This window comes from Diceros bicornis, chromosome 18, assembly GCF_020826845.1.
Source record: "Diceros bicornis minor isolate mBicDic1 chromosome 18, mDicBic1.mat.cur, whole genome shotgun sequence".
NCBI lineage: Eukaryota > Metazoa > Chordata > Mammalia > Perissodactyla > Rhinocerotidae > Diceros > Diceros bicornis.
The window spans coordinates 58,645,358-58,670,144 of NC_080757.1; the positions used below are offsets into that span (position 1 = coordinate 58,645,358).

Sequence of the window (24,787 nt, forward strand, 5' to 3'; positions counted from 1 at the left end):
AGCCTCACAGGACTCTTGCAGTGGCTAAACCAAGGTTAATGGTGTTGCAGTTTTTTTTTTTGGAATTTCAATAAACAAACCCAAATGGAATGGGGTCATCTGCAATGTCACGATGCACCAGCTTCCTAAAAGCTACACTCCCACCCATACCAAGACAGGTCACGCTGATGGCGACAACGTGCTGGGTTAAGTGACTTCTTACACCAGAGAGCTAAAAGCGCTTGCTTGGTGTTAACACCGGCCTTTTCCAGACCCCTTAATGAGGTCGTGAGAACAGAGAGATTGTCTGCCCCACTTCACAGAGACTTAGGCACTGAGAGGCTGGGTCAGCTCCTTACATGACACAGATGCAATGAATAAGCATTTCATTGACCTTCTGATAACATTTATCTTCCACTACTTTTTTCTTTCGTAACAAAATGAAATACAGATGGCTACAACTACCACCGTGTGACAAGGCTGTCCCTCCAGCCAGAGCCTAGAATCTTCTTCTCTCTTGTAGACCAAGTTAGTATTGTCAACAACTTTCTGCCAGCGCTCGTCCTGTCCTTCCAACCTCCCCCGTGTCCTTCCTCCCTCTGTCTCCCTCTCAAACATGGGCTCCTTGCCACACGCCCTTGAACAGGAACAACCTTCTGAACAAACTAACACCCCACCACCTCTCCTCGGTCTGCAGTCCCTGACGTCTGCCCGTCCCTCTCCCACTTGGCGAATCATCTTCTCCGGCACCGGCCAGGCTGCCATCTCCATTTCTTTCCTCGCTCCCCTATTCCAGAAAGCGGCCCCCAACCACGCCTCTTCACAGCATCCTCCTTTCCCCAAGTCCCTCTTCCTCGTCGACTTTAAAGCCAACCAGCCAAGACTAAACCCCACACCACTGTCTGGGGGAACTGGGGCTCCCAGAGGGGACAACCAAGTTCTTGGTGCCTTTGAACCTCACAACAGCTCAGCCACCGACAGGTGCTCACGGAACATTCCATAGAAGCTATGGTGAACTTGGTAACTTAACGCTGAGGCTATGCCACCAACTTATTATCCATCGAAAGGAAGATAACACATTTCTGAACTAACTTAGTTGATGGGAACACATCCTGTCCACACAACTTTTCAGGCATTTCAGATGCATCAAGGAAAATTGCATCGACTTGTGGCTTGATGTCCTTACTGTCTGCTCCATGGATGGCTGGACCGCGCCCCGGGACCCAGTAGCACCTCAAGACAGCGGGATGCTCCCTCATGGTCTCTGTCCCCTGGAGGACCCAGTCTCACTCCCGACCCTCCTGCAGCTCTGCCCCACGGAGGAAAGGTCACTGTTACCTTTATCTGCTTGATCTCATACTGAATCCGCTTGATGGGGTTGCCGTAGATGTCGTTCCCAGAGTCCACCTCCTTCTCACTCACCGCTTTGGCCCTAATCACTGCCAAACAAAGACAGAGAGATGAGCAAGCTCCCCGTGAGACCGCCCTGGCTCCGAGGAGGAGGCAAGGGGCAAGATGATCCAGCCCCCAACACGGCGTCAGATTCCACACAAGCCAAAGGGGCTGACCAGGAAGTGAAGCTCCGGGACTCCCCCCAGTTCCAGGATTCTTCCCCAAGAATCCTCTGTGGACGTCTGAACAAAGCTCCCTGTAGAGGTCAAGCCTGCGTGTTTGGGGCTGTTTTCACTCTCTCCGGTGTGTATGTACCAGTGGCTGGGGAACAGATAAGCCCACCAACCGGCCTGCCGTCCTGACTCACGCAGTTGAGGACGGGCAGACGGATGCCCGCCACCGTCCTCCATCCATAGCCTGTTGGCAAACAGCTTTACAGGCTGAAGGCAGAGGGGTAGGTACCCGCCTTAAGGAGGCCCCATCATATTTAGGTTTGGGGTCTTACATCTAACAGGTCCATCCTGCTACCCTCCTCTCTGTCCTAACAGTTTCCCTGGAAAATGTCCTGTGGATGATTCTTTGTAACAATACATATTCTCTCAGGGGCTGACAGAGGACAGGTCAGGGCACTTTAACCCAAAGCTCACGGAATCAGGTGAGGAAACGCCCCCATGGCAGAACTGAGGGACAGATGCTGAGGGAGGAGGTCAAACAGAAAGAAAGATGATCCCAGACGGTGACGCAAGATGAAGCAGAGGGGAAGAGGTCGGGCTGAGAAGGTTCCAGAACGTTCGCCGAAGCCTGAGGCTCTCAAGGGCCATGCACCACAGGGCCTCCTACTAGCAATTAAGCCAGGACTCGGCTCTGCCCTGTAACCTGTCAAGGCGCAGATCAGCGGTTCACTCTGTCACTTGGGCAGAACCCTCCCTTTTTTCATTTCCAGGCTTGTCAGCTGCTGGCACGGCCTGTCTTAATGGCTTTAAAAGCTTTGCCCTCCAAAATTCAGCCGTGCAGGGTCGCTCTGGGTGTCGTGTTAGTGTGGATGTGAGCAAAATAGAGAAAGAAGGAGCAGACAGTGCCAGGCTCACAGGAGCCTCCCACCTCCACCCTGAGTGGGCAGCTCGAATCTTAGAAACCTCTGGACAGGGCTGTTTTCTCCCACAGAGCAGAAGGGCCTAGGCACACGGATCCCCCATTGGTGCCCATCCCCTTGGACCCCAGAAATGCTCTCTAGATCCCAGCCTGGCACCAGGGCCCCGCACCACAGCCCCACCGCCCCACCCCGGCCCAAACCCCATTCTTGTCTCTTCTTCTGTTGGAGCTGAGTCATGACTGGCAGAGGCCACAGGTTCCTATTTCCCAGGCTAAGCCAGGCCCTAACCTGCAAGGCCATATCTAGGAAATGCCACCTGGTGGGCTACCCCAGAACAGAGGATGTGCCCTTGGTTTCCAGCATCTCCTCCCATCCTCAGCACCAGTTGTCTTTTTATAGGCCCATCCCGTCCAGCTCAAACATCTTCCTTGGCCACCCACTTCCCTCGTCTGAAACAGGAGACTCCTTGCGAGCTGGTGCCAACCAGCGGCTATTTCAGTTGCCTTAGTTGCTCCTGCTCTTGCTGTTCCACCAGTCCATAATAATCCCCTGAACCTGAACCTGTCCAGGGTTGTCCCCGCTTCTGGAGAGGCAAGTTCCTTCTGCCCCAAATGCCATCTCCCCCTCCCTGCCTGGAGAACTTCTATTCATCCTTCAAGACCCAGCTAAAATACCCCTTTACCGTCTTGTTCTGGGAAATCCTGTCCTCCTGTAGCACTTGGTACATTCCACATCTCTTGTCCATTACACCATACAGGTGTAAACGCCTGTACACCTGGGGCCCTGGGAGCTTCTAACGGCAAAGGTTACATTTTAACCACAGAACAGTCGGTGTTCTCTAAGTTTTTCCCAGGTGGAACTGAGCTGCACCTGAGAAACTTGGGATGGCAGCCCAGGCGAGGTTGACTTTGGTCCCTTTTACTACCTGCCTAAGCTACACCTGATCACAATGCTGCAGAGAAAAGCGTTTATGCCAATCAGTAACCGTGCCAGATCAACCCTGGCGTAAGTCTGCTCTTCTGTAGTATCGTCCTCAGTCACGATATGAGACGAACCAGGAACATCTAAAGGAGACAGCGGTTCTAGAAGGGGCAATGCTGCCAGGTTTTACTACAGTACGCCCAATTCTGCGTGCTTTTGGGACCTGCTTTTCAGAGGTCCACTACTCTGCAGTGTTTAATGCACAACAGGTGCTCCATAAACACACTGCTGGTGATCAGAAAAGCAGCAGCAACTACCCCCAAACAGGACTCCAAAAGGTTCCATTCCATCCCACATGTTAAGGTCCATGCATTTTTCTCTTACAAAAGCCCCTAAGGCTCCCAGGCAGCCTGAGTCCTTATTTAAAAGGGGCAGCAGGGGGGCGACATCCTGCTGTAGGCCCCTCCGGCGTAGTCTCAGGGAAGTTCCCGGACCTCGCTGAGACACAGCTGCTCACATCTGACACGGAGATACCCCGCAGTACCTGCGCCCTTGTCAGGTGTGGTGAGGACTGAGAGCTGTGGTGTGTGTGCCGTGCAGCGCCTCGCACACGATGTACAGGGTCTGGGTCAGGACGCCAGAACCAAAGCAGCACTGCTGAGAGGTGTGGCACCAACTCCCCCACCCTGGGGGTGAGGGGCTTGGAGAGCTGCATCCCGCTGACTGCTGGCTCCTCAGGGCCTGTCCCGGTCAGTGTGATCCCCGAGTCTGGGTCTCGGTCCAGCTTCTGGACGTGTCTGCTTAGCTCTGGGACTACAGACTATAGAACGTCCTTTTTAAAACTGTCCGAAAAGAAGAGAGTGGTTGAATCCAGGGTCCAGGGTGGACCTGTGGGGTTAAGACTAGACCATTAACCAGTACTGAGGCCGCCAGTGGCGTGCTGGGAAGTGGGGGTGGGGAGCCGGGAGGCTCTCCAACGGGGCTCGTCCATGCAGAACAAGAACTCAGATTCTTCAGGGTCTCTCTGAATTCTGGGGGAAACCTCCTCCCCACTTTGTAAAATGAGAGATAATTCGAAGGAAAGAAAAGTGAGAATCAAGAGAGGCAGAGAAGGGCCAGTTCTACAGAAACCTTCCCCAAAGCATCAACACCCTGTGAACATGAAGAAGAGATGCTGGGCATACACCTGCCCACGAAGATGCGAGGATCAACACCGCCGACCTGCTCAGGGCAGCAGGTACTGTCTGGGCTCAGCACTCTGCAGAGGGGAGGGCACACGCAAAACTTTGGCAAATGAATTCATCACTGCCAGAGGATCCCACGGGCAAGCTGAAGGCAGGAGACCTGAGGGGAAACAGGACGGATGGGCCCCATGAGGAGGGCAGGCTGGGGTGGTGTCACAGTGGACCCCAGCCAGCTCTGGCTGCAGATGTTTAGACCCTCAGCCTTCTGCCCCGGCACCAGGCCAGAGTGGGGACTGTCTTACATGCCAAACTCAGAGCTCAGGGTTAGGCTGCCTTTCAAGCGCAAACCCTAAAAGCATGGGGCTCCTCCTGTTGCCTAAAGGAAGAAAGAAGTAAGGTGTGGGAGGGTCTTCAGTAGCAGATCTTGCCAACGTGGGCACGAAGACAGATGATGGACAGCAAAGCGGAAGCACACAGTTTTCCAACTGCCAGTGGCAGACAGGGAGGAGGCAGAGAGGGCTCTCCAGAAACGCGTCTCCTGCACCCACGGCAATGGGCATCACCCTGAGCCACAATGGAGGCCACTCCAAGGGAGGGATGGGCCTCTCTGAGTCCCCGGCCAGCAAAAGAACAGGGCTGAGGAAAAACAATGAGACCCAAAGAATCTGGGAAGAAAATAAAATCCAGGCACGGACACACTTTACCAAACACCTATGCTGTGCTGGGCTTGGTGTTTGGCCCCAGGGAGGGGAATCAGCCCAGTCCTGTCCATCCCCCAGGAGTGGTCTGCTCTGCTCCACTACCCTGCCCCTCACAGTAGGAACCAGAGGCAGCGGCAGGAGGGAGAGTCTTCATAAAGAGTCTTGTTCTAACTTCTTTGCGCCCAAAAATGATGGCCTCTCCCCAGGCTGCTCAGATTGTTTTTCCTTCTTTCCCTTCTGCCGTTAACACAACATCTGGGTTTGAGATCAAGGGTGATACGCTGCCTGATGAATTCACCGCCAGATGTTGGCTACTGGAATGCACAACTGTGGACTTAATTCAAAGCACACGCAACCGCAGAGCCCCCGCCCCCACCCCTCAGCCGTGGACACCACATGATGTCACTTCCCCCTGCTAGGAGCCTGCAAAAACAATCCCTAGGACACCCAGCCAGATTTGGGATGGAAAAGAACTGGGCGGGTGGAAAGTCAAGGTCACGGACAATGATCCAAGGAACACAGGCTGCGTTCAGACTGGGAGGGATGACAACCTCCCAGGGAAAGCCAGTGGAGGCCAGACTGTCCCGCTGCTGTCCTGGGGGAGGGGACAGTGAAGGGCCTTGTGGGAAACCTTGGATGTCCCCAGTACACGACGCGGCCTGGGCCAGCCAGGAGGTGCAACACACTCCATCAGCCTAGGCCGAGGTTCAAGTCCCCTCCCACACTCCACCAACATCTTCTGAGCCCTACTGTGTCCACGGATGTTCCTGGGGAAGCAAGGGAGGAGAAAAAGCCGTGCACATAATCTATGGGGGAGCCAGACCCTGAAAGAGAACTGCCTCTGAGAAGTTCATTTATTTCACACTCACTGAATTATCTTTATTACCTTGTCACGGGTCCAGCTGCTCTCTGGAGGAATCCCATGTCCATATACAGCCACGGCTGCATCATGACATTTCAGTCAATGAGGAACCAAATACACTGTGGTGGTCCTGTAAGATCAGTACCACAGAGCCTGGGTGCGTAGGAGGCTGTACCAGCTAGGTTTGTGTGAGTACACTCTGTGATGTTTGCACGACGACGAAATCATCTAATGATGCATTGCTCAGAATGTATCCTTGTCATCAAGCGATGCGTGACTGTATATGAATATATCCTATAGGACCTTCCCCAATGGGGCTGCTCTGCCTGGGCATGGGCTCCAACTCCGGAGCACAGGTAAGTCTGTGGATATTGAAATGTGACTTTTAGACATTTACAGCCTTGTCCCAGTGCACTCGACACACTCTAAGTCCCGAGCCCCCAGTGTCTGCTGAGGCAGAACTTCTGGCTTAGGAAAAGATCACCCGTTTGCCCGGAAGAGGTGTGGGAATCACCAGGATTCAGAAAAACATCGGTCAACATGTGAGGTCAAAATCCAGTCCTGAATCATCTGAGCCTTACGTGTGCACTGACTCAGACTGGCAGGGGTGGCTGGCAGTGGCAGTGTCAGCAGAGGCCACTGTCCCCTCCCAGCCCAGTCCACCTACTGCAGCCTCCAGCTGGGACCTGGGAGGGGCCTAGGGAGACGGGCATTGGCAGGGACAGTGCTGCTCTGTTCTTCGATCTTGCTCACAGCCCTATGGAAAACGCCCAGTGGTCCCTCCAATTAGGGGCACAGCTCCCAATGCCATTCACGGGGGAGAGGGGAGATGGGGGCCTTCGACTGGCTAGCACATTTGCCAAAGACCCTACTGGCCTCAATCAAGAGTGGGTGGGGTCGCTCTACTGCTCTGACTGGAATGGGGGTGACCCAAGAGCACTGTGGTCACTGGTGTGAGAGCAGCAGCAGCTGCAGGCGGTTATAGGGGGCTAGCCGCAGAGACGGATGTTTCTTAGATGCAAAGGGGGTGGCTGAAGCCTGAGCTGCAAACCTCCTCCACGGGTCACTGGGTCCATTTCCTCGTCTCTGGGTAGAATTACATGCCAATCATTTCAGAGGAAGCCCAGCCCCCACTTACTCCGGGACGGGCCAGGCCAGGCCAGGCTGGGCGAGGATGGACAGGCTCTCTAGGTGTGTTCGGTGGCCCCCTGGGGCACTCAGGGAGGGCTGCAGGATTCGATGCTTTTGTCTACACTCTCCAAAAAAGGGGGCACCCTGGGTTTAGACGTCTACGCCCTCACATCACAGATCTACTAAAGTGCCCACTAATGCTTGCAACTACAGCCTGCGGCTGCCACTTGGGCTGAGAGCTTCTTGTCCCTTTTGGGTGGACGGAGTGACGCCAGATGGCTGGTCGACCTGGCCGAGGCCACTTGACCTTTGGATTTTGATGAACTTGTCCAAAGCCCTGGATGAGGGTGGACCCAGGGCACCTCCATCCCAGCCACTCATTAACCTTCAAGGTCAGAGTCAGGAAAGTGAAGGGGTGCCCCACTTCCCATGTCTACACTTGACATATGCCCACCATATGTCTATACCCATGTTTATACCCGACAGAGCCTGCAGCTCTGCCCTACGAAAGCTGCAATGAGTTTTTTTTTTTTTTTTGCTGAGGAAGATTCACCCTGAGCTAACATCTGTTAACCTTCCTCTTTTGTTGCTTGAGGAAGATTAGCCCTGAGCTAACATATATGGCAAACTTCCTCTAGTTGGTATGTGGGTCCCTGCCACAGCACAGCTGATGAGTGGTGTAGGTCCGCCCCCAGGATCTGAACCTGTGAACTCGGGCCGCCAAAGCGGAGCATGCCAAACTCAACCACTAGCCACGGGGCCAGCCCCAAAAGCTGAGATGAAATGATTATATTTTTCAGGGCCTTGCCCCCAATTACTGTGGATCCCTAACCGCTTGTGTCTAACTAAACCATCCCAGTGGGCTTGGGGGGCAGAGTAAAGACGGTTTTGAATGTCTCCAATGGGACTGCATCTGCTTCTTTAGCAGGTGGGCTGACCCCACCAGCTGGAGGGGCAGGTGCATGCAGACGGTGATCTAGAAAGTGGATTGTGCTCACATGGACTGCAGACTTGCTCTGATGTCCCAGGTACTGAGGCCACGCCCCTCCCTACAGAGCTGTACGTGGAAACAGGGTGTGGTTGAGCAGCCTGGGAGATGTCACAAGGAACGCATGGCGTCAGCGCTGGCTCTGCACCTGGATGTCCATGGGAGTGTTCAGCCCCACCTGCCCCTCCGGCCTCACTGTCTGCCCAGCCCCCACTTTCCAAGGTGCCCCTCAGTGGACACGGTCATGGGGGCTTTTCCCTAAACACTAGCTCTGCCTGCCTGGCCTCAATGCCTGGCCCCTTTCGGTCAGTGGTTGAGCAGACCTCCTCCAAGTTCGCTCCTTTTAGGGAAATGAGAAAAAAAAAAAAAAGGGCCTGTCATTTAGTAATTAAAAACAGCCCTGTGGTGCTGGGAGGGAACCCAGGGCTTCTTCCGTCCCTGCAGCAGCTGTGAGAGACCAGACGCACCCTCAGGTCCCTCCAAGCCTCCCCATCCCCAGCTCTGGAGCGGGGCTGTGCCTGTCCAGGGTGAGGGCAAGATTTGGCCAGCATGACTCAGGCCAGGGTTAGAAATGCCTGGAATGACAAGTGCTCAGAGCAGATGTGTTTTGTGGGAGGCTGTGGGTGGGGCAGGGAGACCGATGGGGTGCAGCTCCCGTGCTACACCATGAGCCTGGTCCCTGGGGATTTGCCAGCCCTGCCCAGTGCTGTTCAAGATTCAAACACATACACGTGAGCTGCTGTCCACTGGATGCCCCGTCTCCATGGAGACCAGCTCTCCCACCTCTGTTTCCTGTCCATTCGCTGCGGCTCCCCTTGGGAGCACGAAGGAAACAACATCTTTGAGAGCTTCAGCTGTGCAGAGAAAAGCTGCAGCACTAGCTGCCCAGCTTCCCAGCTGCCCTCCTCAACCCCCAGGACCCCCAATTCACGCCCTGCCACCCTTCCTCCCTTCTCCCTGTGGGCCCAGTGGGATCTCATGCCAGAGGCCTTGGTCACGGTTCCCGAAGCCTTGGGCTCGGCCCTTCCCATTCACGTGCTGCTGAATCATTTGAAAAAAATGCATCCCGATCCTGGGAGGATTTGCTGAGAACAGTGTGGCTTTGTGGAGGGAACTGCTGCTCTGCACTTTCTCCGCCAAGACCCTGAGGAGGAGCCAAGCTCAGCCCTGCAAACCCCAAGCCTGGAGCCCAGAGTGGGGACAGGAGCAGGAGTGGGGCAGGGCAGGAGGCAGAGGGAGCTTGGAGAGGTGCCGAGGGAACACCCAGCCACCCCTCGCAATCCCTTCCCACCCACAGGCTGAGACGGACACAGAGCGGCCGGAAGGACAGCACAGAAGCGAGGGGCAGCAGACGAGGGTCCTGTCCTCACGCTGCTGCTGGTGGACTGTGACCTCGGGCAGGTCTCTGTTCCTCTCCAGACTGCCTCCTTTTCGGGAGCAAATACACAAGGGCTGGGCCCACGGCCCTGGCCCCCGTCAGTGTGGACAGTGCAGCAGCAGTGGCCCTTGCGTGGGACTCAGAGGCATGCGGTCTGAGGGCTGACCCCAACCCACTGCATTTCTCAGGAGACAGAAACAGGGATGTAAAGGCTGGAATCCCAGGGCCCACACACCCAGCTTCCAACGTGGAGAGAGCCCAAGCAGTAGCGCTGGGCAGTTCATGCCCCTCCTCTTTCTCGCTAGCTTAGCCTGGCAAATAAGACCCCAGGTCAGCCCACCTGCCCCTCGAAGCTGGTAGCGAGTGGTGGTGTGCAGTCAACCCAGCCCTCAGTTCCCACCTGCGACGTGTCCTGGGCCGTCAAAGGACCTGTGATACTGCTATATCAACCCTCCAACATGGTACAGAGTGAGGAGGGCAGAGGCAAGATGCCGTCCACGTATCGTGGCCACCTTCCACTCACTGGAAGAACTACTGCAGATCAGAGGGGGTCCTCTGTGCCCCCAACTTTAAAAATCTTATTTTTGCCATTATTTTACATTTCTGAGGTTCTGGATGTTATCACACACACTATGGCCACGCACCTGGCTGGCGGGGGAGGGGAGAGGAGTGAGGACCCTCAGAGCAGCACACATGGAATATGGGGCCACGTCCAAAACCAATGACGCCTGCTGGCCCAGCAAGTGCAGGAGTGGGTCACACCATCACGAGGTGAACTGCTGGTCCTGCTGCTCTCGTCCAGGCAATTGTCAGACACTGCCGGCCTGTCCCCGCCCACGGACAGGGGACCTCGGCAGCACACGTGACCAGTGCTGCTACTCCCCTGCAAACCCCTGGGGCACACACGGGGACCTGTCCACCACCAGGGTGGCCATGGAGGCCTTACCAAGTCCCTGCGGTCTGGGTGGGGAGAAAGACTCACAGGCAGGGCTGCAAGGAAGTGACCAGATGATGATGGTTCTAGTAAATGCAGAGTCAAGACGAGAACAGGGAAGCTGCCCCCAAATGTGGGGGCAGAAGCACAAAACCAGTGGAAAACTCCCGAAGACAGTGTTCAGAGCGGGAGAACCTCTAGGGGAGAGAGGGAGGCCCCCTGGGGGAGGACACCAGAAGTGCTATAGGAGGATGAAGGCACACACAGCCATGGTGGCAGGCGTCCTTACTGCCACCTGGCGATACTTCATGGAAACCTTCCAGGAGCCCCATGCCCTTCCAGGTGGTGCTGTCCTAGGGCACTACAGTCCAGCTGTGTCAAAGTGACCAAGAAGACAGGGTCTGCCGGGACCCCAGCCCACCCTTTGGCTACCACTGAGAGATGGACGATACCCATGACATCTCCACAGGGAATCATTGGAGGGTCATCTTTTTAGGGTGGGGAGGGGTCCTGGAGGGCTATTTCCCCACTACTGGCCTGGGCAAAGAAGTACCTCATTCCCCTTTCACCTTCTGCAGGACAGGTGGGAAAGGGCAGGATGTCTTGTCCTGCTGCCAGAGGACAGTGTAGGTGTGACCATCTAGGCAGAGATGAGTCACCCTCCACCACGTCTCGCTGCCCATCCCCTACACTTACTTTAGCTCAAGTGTAGCCAAGAAGGGGCAATTCCTCACCTAGAACACATGGAACACAAATACTACCTTTGAAAGCGGAAACAAAAATAACCCACTCAAAGGCAGGCTCGTCCATTCATCAGACTATGGCTTCCAGGCCGAGTCGGGACAACCTCATTACTCAGGGCTTGGGTCCTACCGTGGCCACGGCTCTAAACCTGGTGATTCCACAGCCCCCTCTCCAACCTCCCCGACCAAGGTGACCCTTCAGTGGCAGACAGGAGCTCTCCAGGTGATCTCCTTGTGACACACAATGCTGAGCATCTACAAAAAGCCAGAGCCCCTCCCCCCATAATCCTCAAGTGGCCTGGGAGTGACAATGTCCCCCTGGCCACAGAACTTCTTTCTTATACATGTTGGGCTTGGATCAAATTGTTGAGTTGCTTTGCAGCCTGACCCATGACATTCCGGAAGCAGATGCCAGAAAGAAACCTGGCTGGGAGCAAACATTCTCTCTACCTCAAGTAGAAAAGCCACAGACAGACGATGGAGACCCTATAGGCTGAAAACGTGAGATGGGAGAAGGCTCCTCACCCAAGCTAGTGATGATTTAAAAATGAAACCAATGGGACTGGCCTGGCGGTGTAGTGGTTAAGTTTGCGCGCTCTGCTTTGGCGGCCCCGAGGCTTGCAGGTTCGGATCCCAGGTGTGGACCTATGCACCGCTTATCAAGCCAAGCTGTGGTGGTGTCCCACATAAAGTAGAGGAAGATGGGCACGGATGTTAGCCCAGGGCCCCTCTTCCTCAGCAAAAAGAGGAGGATTGGCGAACGGATGTTAGCTCAGGGTGAATCTTCCTCGCCAAAAAATAAATAAATAAAAAAAATTAAAACAAAACCAGCAAGACTCGTTGAACTTTATAAAAAAGTTCAACACTGACATTACTGCCCCATACAAATGGCACGTTTGGGGTTCTGTGAGCTCCAGGGAAGCTCTCCAGGGAAGCCTGGCTCAGGGCTCTCAGGGACATGTAACTGGGCGTCACTCAACATCTCCGGGGAATCCCACCATTGCCACCTGTCACTGCACATTTACCTATTACCTGTATCCTCCACTAGAACGTAAGCCCTGTGATTCCCAGGTGTGTTGTCCACTGTTCATGTCCAGTAACTGGGGCAGTGTCTCTCACTCAGTATTTGTCAAGGAAAAATAGTATAAGATTACGTCAACATTTTCCAGGGCAAAAACAGAAAAGGTGAAAATGGGAAAGAGAAGGAGTGACAGGACCTTTCCCACACCGACATCCCACTTAGTGTTCAAACTTTTTGATGCCTGGCCTTTTGATCCAAATGCACTAAGGACGTAGTTCTCTTTTTGGGAACAGGCATAAAACAGAGAAGAAGCTATGATCCTGGAAAGAAGGCTCTGATAGTCACATGATGATATGACGCTGCAGCGAAAATAAACAAATCACACCTATGTGTGACATGGAGGAATTAACTATGCCGAGTCCAAAAAAAAGCTTCCAAAAGACCACACATGGTATAACATCTTTTTTATAAAGTTCAAACTCAAGTAAAACTAAATAGTGTTGTGTATATAAATTTTTACACACATACACACACACGCACACACACTTGAACATATAATGAAAGGTAGGGACCACCCCCAGGTTCGGCAGGCATATAGCTAAGGAGGAAGAGGTGCAGAAAGGGGAAGCAGCACACAGGACACAGACAGAAGCTGGCGTTCAGCAAATATCCCAGATTTTGGGTTTGGGTGGTGGGCTCACAGTTGTTCATTACGTTGTCTAAAACGTATATATAAGATAAAAAAGGCCATTCAGGGACCAATGATACAAATGTGTCATGACCGAAAACGGTTGATCCAACTCAGTGTATCTGAGTCCTCGGAAGGGAGGGAAGGAGGCAGGAACCATCTCCTTGATATGCTAGTCCAGGGTCAGCTAACTATGGCCCAGGGGCCAAATCCAGCCCCCACCTATTTTTGTAAATCAAGTCTTGTCGGATCTCGGCCACGCCATTCATTCCTGCATTGTCCATGGCTGCGTTGAGCTGCAACAGCAGGGGTGAGCAGTTGCCACGGAAACCGTATGGCCGGCAAAGCCTAAAATATGTGCCATCTGGCTTTTTGCAGAAAAAGTTTGTCCACCCCGTCCCAGTCCCTAAGTATGCAATTGGCAGATAAAACCCAACCCAGTGTAGGGTCTCCACGGCTGCCGAGTCAGAGGTAAAGCTGGGGGGTAGGAAACTAACCAGACACCCAGGTTCCCCCACCACTGCCAGCCCTGAGGGAGTCACCTATCAGGGCTGGGTTGCTGGGAACCATTTCCCCTCTTCTCTCTCTCTCCTTCTGTCTTTCTTCCTCTCCCTCCTCCTTCCCTCTCCCTCCCTTCCCCTTTCTCTCTCTCTCCCTCCTGCTTTCTAATATTAAAGCTACAAGAGTGTTACTAAGTGATGTCCTATTTAGTGATGTTGGTTTGAAAGACTGGAAGAGGTTTTTGTTAAATCTCTCCATTTATGTCTCAGCCAGTGGCTAAGCAACAGCGATGTCTCTTTTGACACCGTGCCTGTCTGACCTTGGATGCCCCGAAAGTCTAGTGTTTATTTGGCTAAAACATCTGAAGTGCTTAATTTACCTGGAGTTTCCATCTGTGCTTGTGCACATGAAAACACCTTGGCTCTGGGAGACCCCTCTGTGCTATGCTGGCCAGACCCACTTACTGCATCCCACAAGGGCTCCTGTTTTTGTGCTAAGAAGCCTTCCTGAAGAGGACTTAGTTTTAAAGGCAAGATTAGAGAATAGTACAATTCCTGCAGAGGAACTTGCTCCAAAGCATGGCAGAACGATAGATGACCCATTTTAAAGAGGCCTATCAGTTTCCCAATAGACGACGCAAAGACAGATCTCACAGACTCAAGGACCAGTTCAGCATAACGCCCAGTCATCAGCGATGTATTTATCACGGGTGGGACTTTCCCTTTTATCATATTCTCTGAAACTCTCGCAAGCGCTTCCTGGCTTCTTCAAGAAACTGCTTGTGCAACTGGTTCTGCTCTAAAATTTGCTGCTGAAGGTCACAGATCATCTGACTGTGCCCGTCATCGTCGGTGGTGCTGGCGGCCGAGGCGGAAGCAGCATCGGGCCCACACCCTCCTCCCTCCTCCCGGTCTCGAGGGGAGGAAGACTGCAGACGAGCCAGGCGAGCTCTTGTCTGCTCCGGTCTCTCATCCTCACGCTCTGTCTGGGAGTGGGCTTCCAAGCTCATCTGCGGGGGTTCAGCTTGTTCAATCAATTCCAGCTGCTTTCCTCTTCTCGCTTCCATCTCCATTTTCTGCTTTTGCTTTGACACCACCAAGCCGATCCTGCCCGCCTGTCCTTGTGGGTGAGGCCATGTGTCCAGCGTGTCGGGTCTGGGCAGTTCTTGTCCAGGTTCCGTGCTGTGCAGGAGCGGGTTCTCATCATTGACAAATGTTCCTGCCTCAGGAGACAACCACCTTCTCTCATTCTGAAATGTGGGCTTGGCCATCCGACGATATTTTTGGTTCTCAAGCTTGCTTAGTAACTTTTCCAAACGGGTTCTGGACGGTGTCTGGTGGGCGTCCACCTCCGCTGGACTTGCGGATTCCCGGGCAGGCACCATTTCCATTTCTGCATCTAGGGTTTTCTTCTCTCATTGGGTCTCACCTCCCCGTTCTTGCCTCTCTGAGAAGCCCTGTTCTTCACTGGGGTTCTGATCCATCCCGGGCCTAGCTTCAAGGTACAAGCTCAGGTGTTTTTTCAGCTTCCTGTTTGTGTTAAACAACTCTTCGAAGGCAAACTCGAGCTCTCTCTGCCACTTGCTCTTGTCACCGCGCTCGCACTGAGATGCCTGCAGCGCAGCTCCCCTTCTGCAAGTCGAGCTGACTGGCCACAGCTGTTCCAGGTCTCTCGCTCTGCCCTCGGGACTCTGATGCAGAGAGGTGTTTCTCAGGCCTTGAACAAGATGAGCCGACCCCTTTCCCAGCTGCCTCCTCCCCTCCCGGGTGATTTCTTTCTCCCTTTCCTCCAGGTCCTTGGTCTTTCCTGCCACAACCAAGAGCTTTTCCACATCCAGGCCCTTGCTCACTCAAGGGTCCACAGGACGGTGGCCACCGCTGGTCTTTGTGGAAGGCGCTCGTTTCCCCTTATGCTTCTCGGGCGGGCTCGGGGGCGGAGGAGTCGGGCCCACAGCCTTGGTCGCTCCCTGCTTCTCCAAACCCGCTGCTCTCCTCTGAGGCCTGGTATGCCAGGGCTGCTGTCTCATCAGCTCTTCTTTGCAACTCTTCTCTTCTCTGACGGCTGCTCTGTGCTTCTCCCTGGCCCTTTGTGGCCGGGCTGTTCCTCGCTGGGCTGGCAGCTCCAGGTCAGGTTCATGATCCTTAGCCTGTCCTCCTCCCAAACCTAAGAGATGCATGAAATACAGCCTCTCCAGACCTCGGACTGGCTGGCTGGGGCCCCCGCCACTCTGTCCTCAACTCCTCGGCCAAGTGCTGGAGCTGCTGGCTTTTCCACCACTTGAGGTCTTGTCTTCTCTGCAGAGCAAGGTCTCCTTTTTCTCTGACTTGTAGCAATTTGTGCTTCTGCCTCAAAAGCAAGGCTTCATCGTCAGGGCTAGGACTCAGCCAAGCAGCTCTGTGTGTGTTTCTTTTCATGTTGGAGACCTCTGTAGACACAGCTTCGGAGGGAAGATGGTGTGAGCCTAGAGCGGAGGTTCAAGGGCACCAGGGGCTGAGGAGCCACAGATGCCACGGCTGTTCCAAGTCAAGCCTACAAGGGCAGGACACGTGCTGCTCAGAGCGTCCCGAGGAGAGTGAGCAAGCCCCTGGAGACAAGGCACGTGGGGCTCTGAATGGATAAGTTCTACAACGTGTCCCTCCAGCTCTCTCCCCCGTCACTTGCCCGTGAAGGCCCACTGTGTCCCCGGATTTCTGTCTTGCTCACCTTTAACAAGATCCTGTAGGGCAGCTGTTTTCAACAGGGTGTGGTTTTGCTTCCCAGGGGACATATGGCAATGTCTGGAGACATTTTTTATTGTCATACTGGAGGGAGGTGGTGCTACTGGCATCTAGTGAGTGGAGGCCAGGGATGATGCTCAACATCCTGGAGCACACAGGACAGCCCCATGACGAAGAGGGATCCAGCCCCGATGTCAGGAGGGCCGAGGTTGAGAGCCCCACCCTAGGAGACATGCTAGGGTTCAGGTGGGGGGGACGGGTGCAAATGCTTTGCCCTCTGGAGGGAGAGCGCCTTATAAATGAAAGGAGGAAGGGGTGGAGGAGGAGAAGCCTGCCAGGCAGGGGTGTGTGGGGAGGGTTGCAGGGGGAGGTGTGCACGTATGTGTGTGCAGCAAGTGTGCGTGTGTGTGCATGTTTGATACTACAACCCAATGCAAACCAATCGGAGAGGAGGATAAGCCGGTGGTACTTCTTTTTTCATGATTCCCAACTCCTTCCTCATGTAAACTATCAGAAGGGGACCCTCTGGCATCAGGAAGGGACATGTGCTCTGCCAGGCCTTCCCGGGGAGGAGGTGTGTTTACACCAAGAGTGTGGAGTCACGTCTGCTGGCATCTGCAGCTGATGTCAACAGCAGCCAGATCCATGGCTGGAGGAGCTGCTTCGTGGGCAGCGGCCGTCCGTGTGGAGCACCCCTCAACTGCCACCTCCCTTCTTCCAGTTCAGTCTGTGTGGAGCCAGGCCAAGCACTTTGAGCCCAAGGTAATCACAGTATCAGAAAACACCACTGGGTCAGCTATGGAACAGCTAATGTTACCCGTGCAGGCTCCCCGCAGGCCCTTACACGTATTTACTCATCTCTTTTACAGCAACCTTTGAGGTAAGGAGCTATTATCACCCCTGGTTCACAGGGGGGGAAACTAAGGCAGAGAGCAATTAAGAAACTTGACCCAGATCACACAGCTGGTGAGTGGCAGACAGGCCTCTGCTGCTCAGGCAGACCACAGCGCCTTTGACCAACCTCGGCTGGTCACCCTGCTGCTGGCTTTTGTAAATTTGATTGTGCAGTTATACACTTAGAATAGTGGCTAACATTACATTCTACCAGTCTGCCAACCACCATGATGAGCAAGAGGAGAGGGAGAGAAAGTTGGGGGCATGAACCACAATGATTGAGATTTTCAACAAAGATGCCACCGCAATTCAATGGGGGAAAGAATTGTTTGTTTGCTTGTTTTGTCCCCTAACAAATGGTGCTGGACAGCTGGATATTCCACATGCAAAAAAGACGAATTTAGATCCTAATCTCACCATGTACAAAATTATACACCACGTACAAAAATTAACTCGAAATGGATCATCAAACTTAATGTAAGGTCTAAAACTACAGATGCCTAGAAGGAAACATAAGTGTATCTTCATGCCCTTGGGTTAGGCAAAGATTTCTTAGATACAACACCAAAAGTGCAAGCAATAAAAGAAATTGATACACTTGGCACCATCAACATTAAAAACCTTTGCACTTCAAAAGACATCATTAATAAGAGAAAACACAAGGCACAGACTGGAAGGCGATGCCTGCACATCATATTGCCAACAACAGACCTGAGTCCAGATGATATTAACAACCCTGACAACTCAATAGGATGACAAATAATCCCATTTAAAAATGGGCAAAAGAATGAAATAGACACTTCACCAAAGACGACACTGTATGGCTAATAAAGCACATAAAAAGACAACCAACCTCAACGGTCATCAGGGAAATACAAAATGGAAGCTACAATGAGACACTACTTCACACCCACTGGAATGGCCATAATTCAAAAGACTGACAATAACAAGCGTTGGCGACGATGTGGAGAAACTGGAGCCCTCAGACACTGCTGGAGGGACTGCAAAATGGTGTGGCCACTTTGGAGAACTGTTTGGCGGTAAATGGTAAAGGCAGATTTACCATATGACCCGGCAACTGCACTCCGAAGCACATGCCCTAGAGAACTGGAAGCACGTGCCACACAGAGACAGAGGCTCAGAGGGACTGAATAACTTTCCCAGCTCACACGGAGGAACCGGGTTCGAATCTGAGTCTCAAACGCCAAAGACTGAGCTCTTCCCACCCCTGGGAATGGCCACAGAGTGTCCACCAGGTGGGGAGAGGTCTGGGCAGCTGTGAATGTCCCTTTATCTGTCTGAGAAGACACCTGGAGAGAACGGAGATAATCGCACCCCAAGATCCAATGTCTGTTTCAGTGCCTGGAGCCACTGGCTCACACCCTTGCTTAACCAGCAATGATCAGTAAATGTGGACGAGCCTCTCCCACTCCAGAGGGCCCCACCGTCCACCCTGCTACATCCTGAGCCAGGCCCACTACGGTGGGCACCCCAAAACTGCCGAGTTGGTTTTCCTGGAGACACGCAAATGGATGAAAACTCAAAACATCTGAACAGAGATCTTGGGGATAAAGTCCAGAAATTAGTCAGCTCCATAGTTCAGAAACTGAAAATCCTGTGACACCCGGCACACCCTCCGCCCACATCTGGCTCCTCCATGCTGTCACCTCCCAGCCCTTCCCTGCTTGCTAACTTGAGACCAGAGTGTTCTGGGCATCCCGTCTCCCTCTGGTCTTCTCACCCTGTTCCCCCAGAGCTGAACGGGCTGCCCCATGCCGGCTGCCTTCGACCACTGGGGAAAACCACAGCCCTGTCCCCACAGAAGCCCCACTCAGGGCAGCAGACAGGAAGGTGAGGTGGACACCCGTCTGGCCTCCAGTAGCACTAGGCGGACACTGGGCCCATTTTCCTTGCTCACCTCTGCAGCGGCCACGTTGGGCACTCGCTCAGACAGCTTTCCAGCAGAAGCAGACCCTGTCCCAGGCCACCAGAGACGGACCCTCCCCACGGGCAGCAGGGAAGCGCCAGGCCCTCGGCAGCCCTCCTGCCTTCTCGCCCCCCAAGGAGACTCCCGGGTGCCCCACGTCCCGCGAGGAGAAACGGCAGTGAGCGCCACTATCGGAGGCCGTGGTTCCAGTCGCAGACAGCAGGTCCTGCCGTGACCCCTTGTGACCTCACGTGTACAAGAGGCATAATGCTGCCCACCCAGGGCCACTAAGGCATGACCTGCCCACAGCCAGTCCTCACGGGCCTGTCAGCACAGTGGGCGGTCACACAGCTAACAGGTGGCAGTTGTGACAAGGACCAGGCCCTCTAATGGTTGGGGTCTGTTGTGGCGATGCCGCAAGAGCTGGTGGTGCTGCCAGATCCCCCGGTAACCACGCCGCCCACCGCGGTGGTCAGGATGATGTGAACCTCATGCCCTGGATTCCCAGGTGACCAACACACAGATGTCACGCCCTCGGGGAACTTGGGGTCTAGGGCCTCACACACCTCGTATTCTTGGCTGGACCAGCACGTCATCGGAGGCATCATCTGAGCCCCTGAGACTGGGTGTGATTTCACAGACATTTAACCACATGAGGTAAAATACGTGAAGAAAACAGTAAAACGGAGCTTGCCGAGGGACGTGACACTGATTACCATGTAGACCTAGCTGCTAGCAGAGCCCTGTGACTCACGGTATTCACACACTTTGCACATGCCATCTCACCATGTCTATTCCTATCTCCATTTTCTGATGGGGAGACAGACTCAGAGACGTTAAGTAATTTGCCTAAGGCCACACAGCTCACAAGCTGTGCAGCAAGGATTCAAATCTGAGCAGGCAGACCCCTGATCCCAGTCTCCTACCCTGAAGCTGAGGGTGGTCAGAGTTGAGAGCCAGGACTCTGTCCTAGGTTGAGTTTTGTTCTTATCTGACCTCTGACCTCCCATGACTGAGAGGGGCTTGGCCTCTGGTGCTGAGACAGGCCTTCACGTGTTCTGTGTGTATTTACCTAAGTTCATCAAATGGACTACCCTCCCCCTTTCCATTCAAGTTTTTTGCTTGAACATTGAAAGGCAAGATCTAGCACACTGCTTCCTGAATCTTGCTGAAAGTCGGGTCCTGATGCAGCAGGTCTGGGTTAGGCCCGAGACGCTGATGTCTAAGGAGCTCCCAGGGATGCGATGCTGCTGGTCCATGGACCACACTTTGGGTAGCGATGCCGCAGGAAATGGTCTCTACCCAGTATCTGTGTCTCAATCCGCCCCTCATCGCTGGCCTCCTACCCTACAGAAGCTGAGCCCCTCTAAAAGCCCGCTAATCAGCTTGTCCCCCCTTCCCCCACTCCCACGCCTGACCCCTCCTCCTGCCACTGGGCTAGAGCCGCCCTTCTTCTTCAACCAGCTGCAGGACTTGCAGCATCTACAACGGCTCCCTTTGTCCACACCAGCCAGTCTCCAAACACAGTCACAGGCCACCTGCACCACGGTCACCTGAGCTGCTAGCTAAAATGCAGATTCTTGGGCCCTGGCCCAGACTGATCCTATCCCAGCCTCTGTGGGGAGGGGCCCAGGAATGTGCTCAGTTAACCATCTCATCAAAGTCAGTTGGGCAATCCCTGGCCTGCAGGCTTGAGAATGTTCCAGCAGCTCATGATCCAGCTCCCCTTCCCCAGCTGGGCATGGCTGTCCAGGCTCCTTGCCATCCCCAAATGCCCCCCACCCAGGCCCAGCACCACAACTGTGCTCATGCTCATGTGGGTTCTTCTTCCTCAAACGGACACCTTCCCCCCATCCTACCCACATTTCCCAGCCCAGATCCAGTTCCTGCTTCCTTGGAGGACGTCCCCTGGCCTCCAGAGCAACAAGGAAAATGCTCCTGCCTTTCTCCAAAGGCGCACAGACTCAGCACCTGGGTGACGCGGTATAGCACTCTTTCTTTGAAACATTTAAAAGTAGATATAGAAGGGCTCCCATTAGCTGGCATGGCCAGAGAGAGGATATTTCCATATAATTAAAGCTTACTCTTTCATATGTAAAATTAATCATTTCTCTGTCTTCTGAGAGTACAAAGAATAGATACAATTTGACCTTTTTTTTTGAAAACTCTGGAAAATCTTCAGGACTAGAATATAGGGAGTCCCTCAAGGGCTTTTAAGATGTATAGGACCAAAAAAAAAAAAAGAGAGAGATGTATAAGACAGAGTTCCTTAAATGAAATGACCCCAGAATAGGTTTTTCAAGTCATCTTTTTATAGCTTCCTAAGTCCCCCTCCTTGGTTGTAACTTTCTGTGTGTCTGATGGCCTCCTATCTTCCTTTTCCATATGGCTTCTAAACTGCCATGGGCTGGCACCCACACAAAGCAGCTTGTTAGAACTGCGTCTGAAGTGAGGGTGAATAAGTCTGGGGCACAGACAGGCTCTTCTAAGCACTGAGTGTTTGAATCTAAGCTTATCGATTCTAGATGTCATCCTCCCCTGCACACCATCACCCATGGGGAGATGAACCAGCCGCGATGCTGGAATGCCACCCTCCAGCTCAGAAGACCTGTAACAGCCTGGAACATCTGGCCAAACCTAACAAGACAAAACGTATTGCGAACACATCTACAACCCCATGTAGGTCCCCAAATCCAACTGTCACAGTGCAAAGTAGGGGAACGTAGTTCTGAAGCAGCAATGCTGGAGACAAAGGGCTTGAGCTGGCTGTGAGCTACGAGTCAGCAGAGACACGTGGCCGCTGAGAGAGCCAATGTGACCTTCACTTGACAGGAACTCCTAGAAAAAGTGGGGTCATGGTCCAGCCCAGCCTCGCGCTGGTCAGACCTTGCCTGGACGATCCAGGCCCCAGCGTGAAAGAGGCACTGGGATCAACCGTGGGGAACGTGGCCAAGGCATGCCAACATCCCAGGAGCACCCACCCTGCCGCCGTGCTGTGGGACACCGTGAGGATCATTGAGAGCCCGGGAAGCACTCAGAATAACGCCTGGCTTGCAGCAAGGCCCAGCAACCATCTAAGCGCTGCAGAGACGTAAAGACAGACGGTTGGTCCTACGCACAAGGAGCTGACGGTCAGACGTGTATCTAAATAACTGTAAAAAGGTAAGAGGCGTCTATATCCAGCAATGGCTAACTAGACAACGTCATGGGAAAAAGTTTCAAAATCAAAATATAACTATTGAAATGCTTAGAAATTAATCTAATAAGAAATATACACCAAATGAGAACTACACCTTTACTAAATAAGGGGAAAATCTGAATAACGGAGAGATGTGTCTTCTCAGACGGGATTCCGACAAGGTCGAGTGATAAGGATGGAGAGAAGAGCTGGAACCTCAGAGTTCAGGAGAAGAATGAAAAAACAAACAAGAAGGGTCATAGGAAGAAAAGTCCTAAGCAACCAAGAATGTTTGGAGGGGGGCTTGCAGTGATAGAAAAGTCTAGAACAGCATAATGTGGTGGTTAAGAGTACGACCTAACTGTATGACCTAGTGCAAGTTTCTTAATTCCGGATGCCTCAGTTTGCTCCTCTGTAAAATGGGGATAGTAATAGCAGCACCATCTATACAGATGCTAGCGCTCATCACCATTTGAAACACCCAAATGCTTGGCGAGCTGTTCGGGGAAGAAGGTGGTACTTACTGTGTGTATCTCCAGCTGACTGAACTAGACCACCGAGGACACATTACAGGGAGGCAGAAATTGGTGGGGCGGTAAGAAGCACTTTCTAATCAGTTGTCTTGAGATCATTGGGCTGACTTGGTAGGTAGTGAGACACCCATCACTGGAGGCATCCAAGCCAAGCCCAGATAAAACAAACATCAGAAACATTTTTAACTCCATTTCTCTTGAGTTTTAACCTCTAAAAATACACCCTGTGACACCCAGTGTGCTGCCCAGAACCTCAGTTTTTGCCCACTTCATGACTCTCAGCTGAGTTCCAGAGGGGTGGTTCCTAAAGCTGGCTAGGTTTTGGATTGGCTGCATCAGAATCACCTGGAGGGCATGGGGGGCATAGTCGTGGTAGAATGTGAGTCCTGGCCAGATCCCTTAGTAGGTTTTTTCACCCAAATGCTGGAGGTGGGGCTTGTGAGTCTGTATGTTGCACCATCTCCCTGACGCACAGCCAGGACTGGAACAGTTCTAGAAGGCAGAGATGGCTGGGCAACAAGCTGCAGGGGAACAAGCTCAGGCCCATCATGTCTCCATTATCTCCTCAAACAGCTTCACAAAGACAGACATGAAGCCCAGACTCTTCCAAACTTACAGGAGACATCAGGCTCGCCAGGTGGGCCACTTATGGCTCCTACTGCCAGCTTATTAAATGTCTCTGGACAATGTTAATCATCGGGTTTCCCTCAAACCTTACCGATTCCAGGTACCAGCCTAGGTCAGGGGTCTCCACTACCAACAGCTATTCTTGCCGCATGACAACCTCTTCCCCTACCCGCCACAGAACCACATTTATCCTCAAGCCTGTCCCACCAGCTTCCGCCACCCATCCTTCCGGATCAAACTGTCTACGGACAGCCCCATGTTGCAGCGACTTGCGTGTGGACATGTGGCCTGGAGACCCGGACTGCTCGCTTTCCAAGGCCCTCTTAGGAGCCTCACCAAATAGCAGGGCCCAGAAAGAACCCCACCCCACGATGGATCTAGGGGGGACACAACAAAAACCTTGGCCCTGGATGGTCTGAATGGGGTCTCTGGGGCCCACTGACCAAAGCTGGCTGGAACCGCAGCTCCTCACCTCCACCAGTGTCTGCCCAGCTGGTGAACCAGGGCAGGCCGCTGCCATGGGAATGACAGAGCTGCTGCGCTGTGACATCAGAGCAGGGGTGAAGTCAGGGACAGTGACGAGCCAGCCAGAGGGTGAGCACCTGTCAGGACACTTGTGAGTCCACCAATCATAAAGACTCGGCTCAAACAGCTGGGGTGATGCACAGAGGGACGGCCAACACGGGGCGTTCTGAAGGTGTTTAAGGAGGGCGTCCACAGCGTTGGACGCCCCTCCCTCCCCAGCCTGGCAGCACGGCGATGGCGCTCCTCATCCGGGTGTCGCTCTTCTCCCAGGGCCGCTGCACTCCAAGGTCACGGCTCCCCGTCGACGCCTGCCACCCCTTCTCCCGCAGGGAGAGTGTCTGCTCCCACTCGGGTCGGGGACACATGCTCCTCCAGGATGCCACTGCTGAGCTGAGCCGACTGGAGGCGGGGCAGAGGGAATCCTGGCCCGGGCCCGTGTCACCCACCCACCCGCACAAAATAAGAAACCAGACATGCCGGACCTCGTTTCTAGGGCTATGGACACCCTCCACAGACATGACAAGAAATTTCGTTTGAGGTACGTGATTTTGGCCCCAAGAAGTCAAAGCAACTGATTCTTGGGGTTTGGGTTGTTGAGAGAAGAAAGTCAACAGCAGAAACTTGGCTGAAATGTGGGAATCTTAGGGAGGTTACGTCTCAGGAGAGCCGATCCTGGGACAAAAGCCTTTGTTTGGGGCTGGAAGTGCCCTTGGAGAGGTCGTCTGGTCCCTGACCTGGCGTGGGGCAGAAGGAATTCTCCCCATGGGAAAATTCTCAACCACAGTCCCCACCCACCCACTTTTTTGAGTCCCTCTCCTTGGCCCCATAGATACAAAGCTTCGCGTCTACTCCTCCTCACCAGAGAATACT

The 24,787-nt window shown here is 53.5% G+C and overlaps 3 protein-coding genes across 3 annotated transcripts in view; all 3 read right to left on the reverse strand.

Annotated features, from left to right (window-relative positions):
• The window catches only part of USP36 (ubiquitin specific peptidase 36), a 272,438-nt gene that overhangs the window by 62,008 nt on the left and 185,643 nt on the right, over positions 1 to 24,787 (reverse strand). The window lies entirely within an intron of this gene.
• TIMP2 (TIMP metallopeptidase inhibitor 2) overlaps positions 1 to 24,787 on the reverse strand; it is a 51,182-nt gene that overhangs the window by 14,613 nt on the left and 11,782 nt on the right. Inside the window, exon 2 of the mRNA XM_058561795.1 lies at positions 1,318 to 1,418. Coding sequence (XP_058417778.1) covers positions 1,318 to 1,418 — 101 coding nt within the window. The remainder of the gene's footprint in view (positions 1 to 1,317; positions 1,419 to 24,787) is intronic.
• Positions 13,660 to 20,302, reverse strand: CEP295NL (CEP295 N-terminal like). Its single transcript, XM_058561784.1, is given in 2 exon segments — positions 13,660 to 15,720; positions 15,722 to 20,302. Coding segments are annotated over 2 exon segments (1,686 nt in total). The 5' UTR covers positions 15,931 to 20,302; the 3' UTR covers positions 13,660 to 14,243.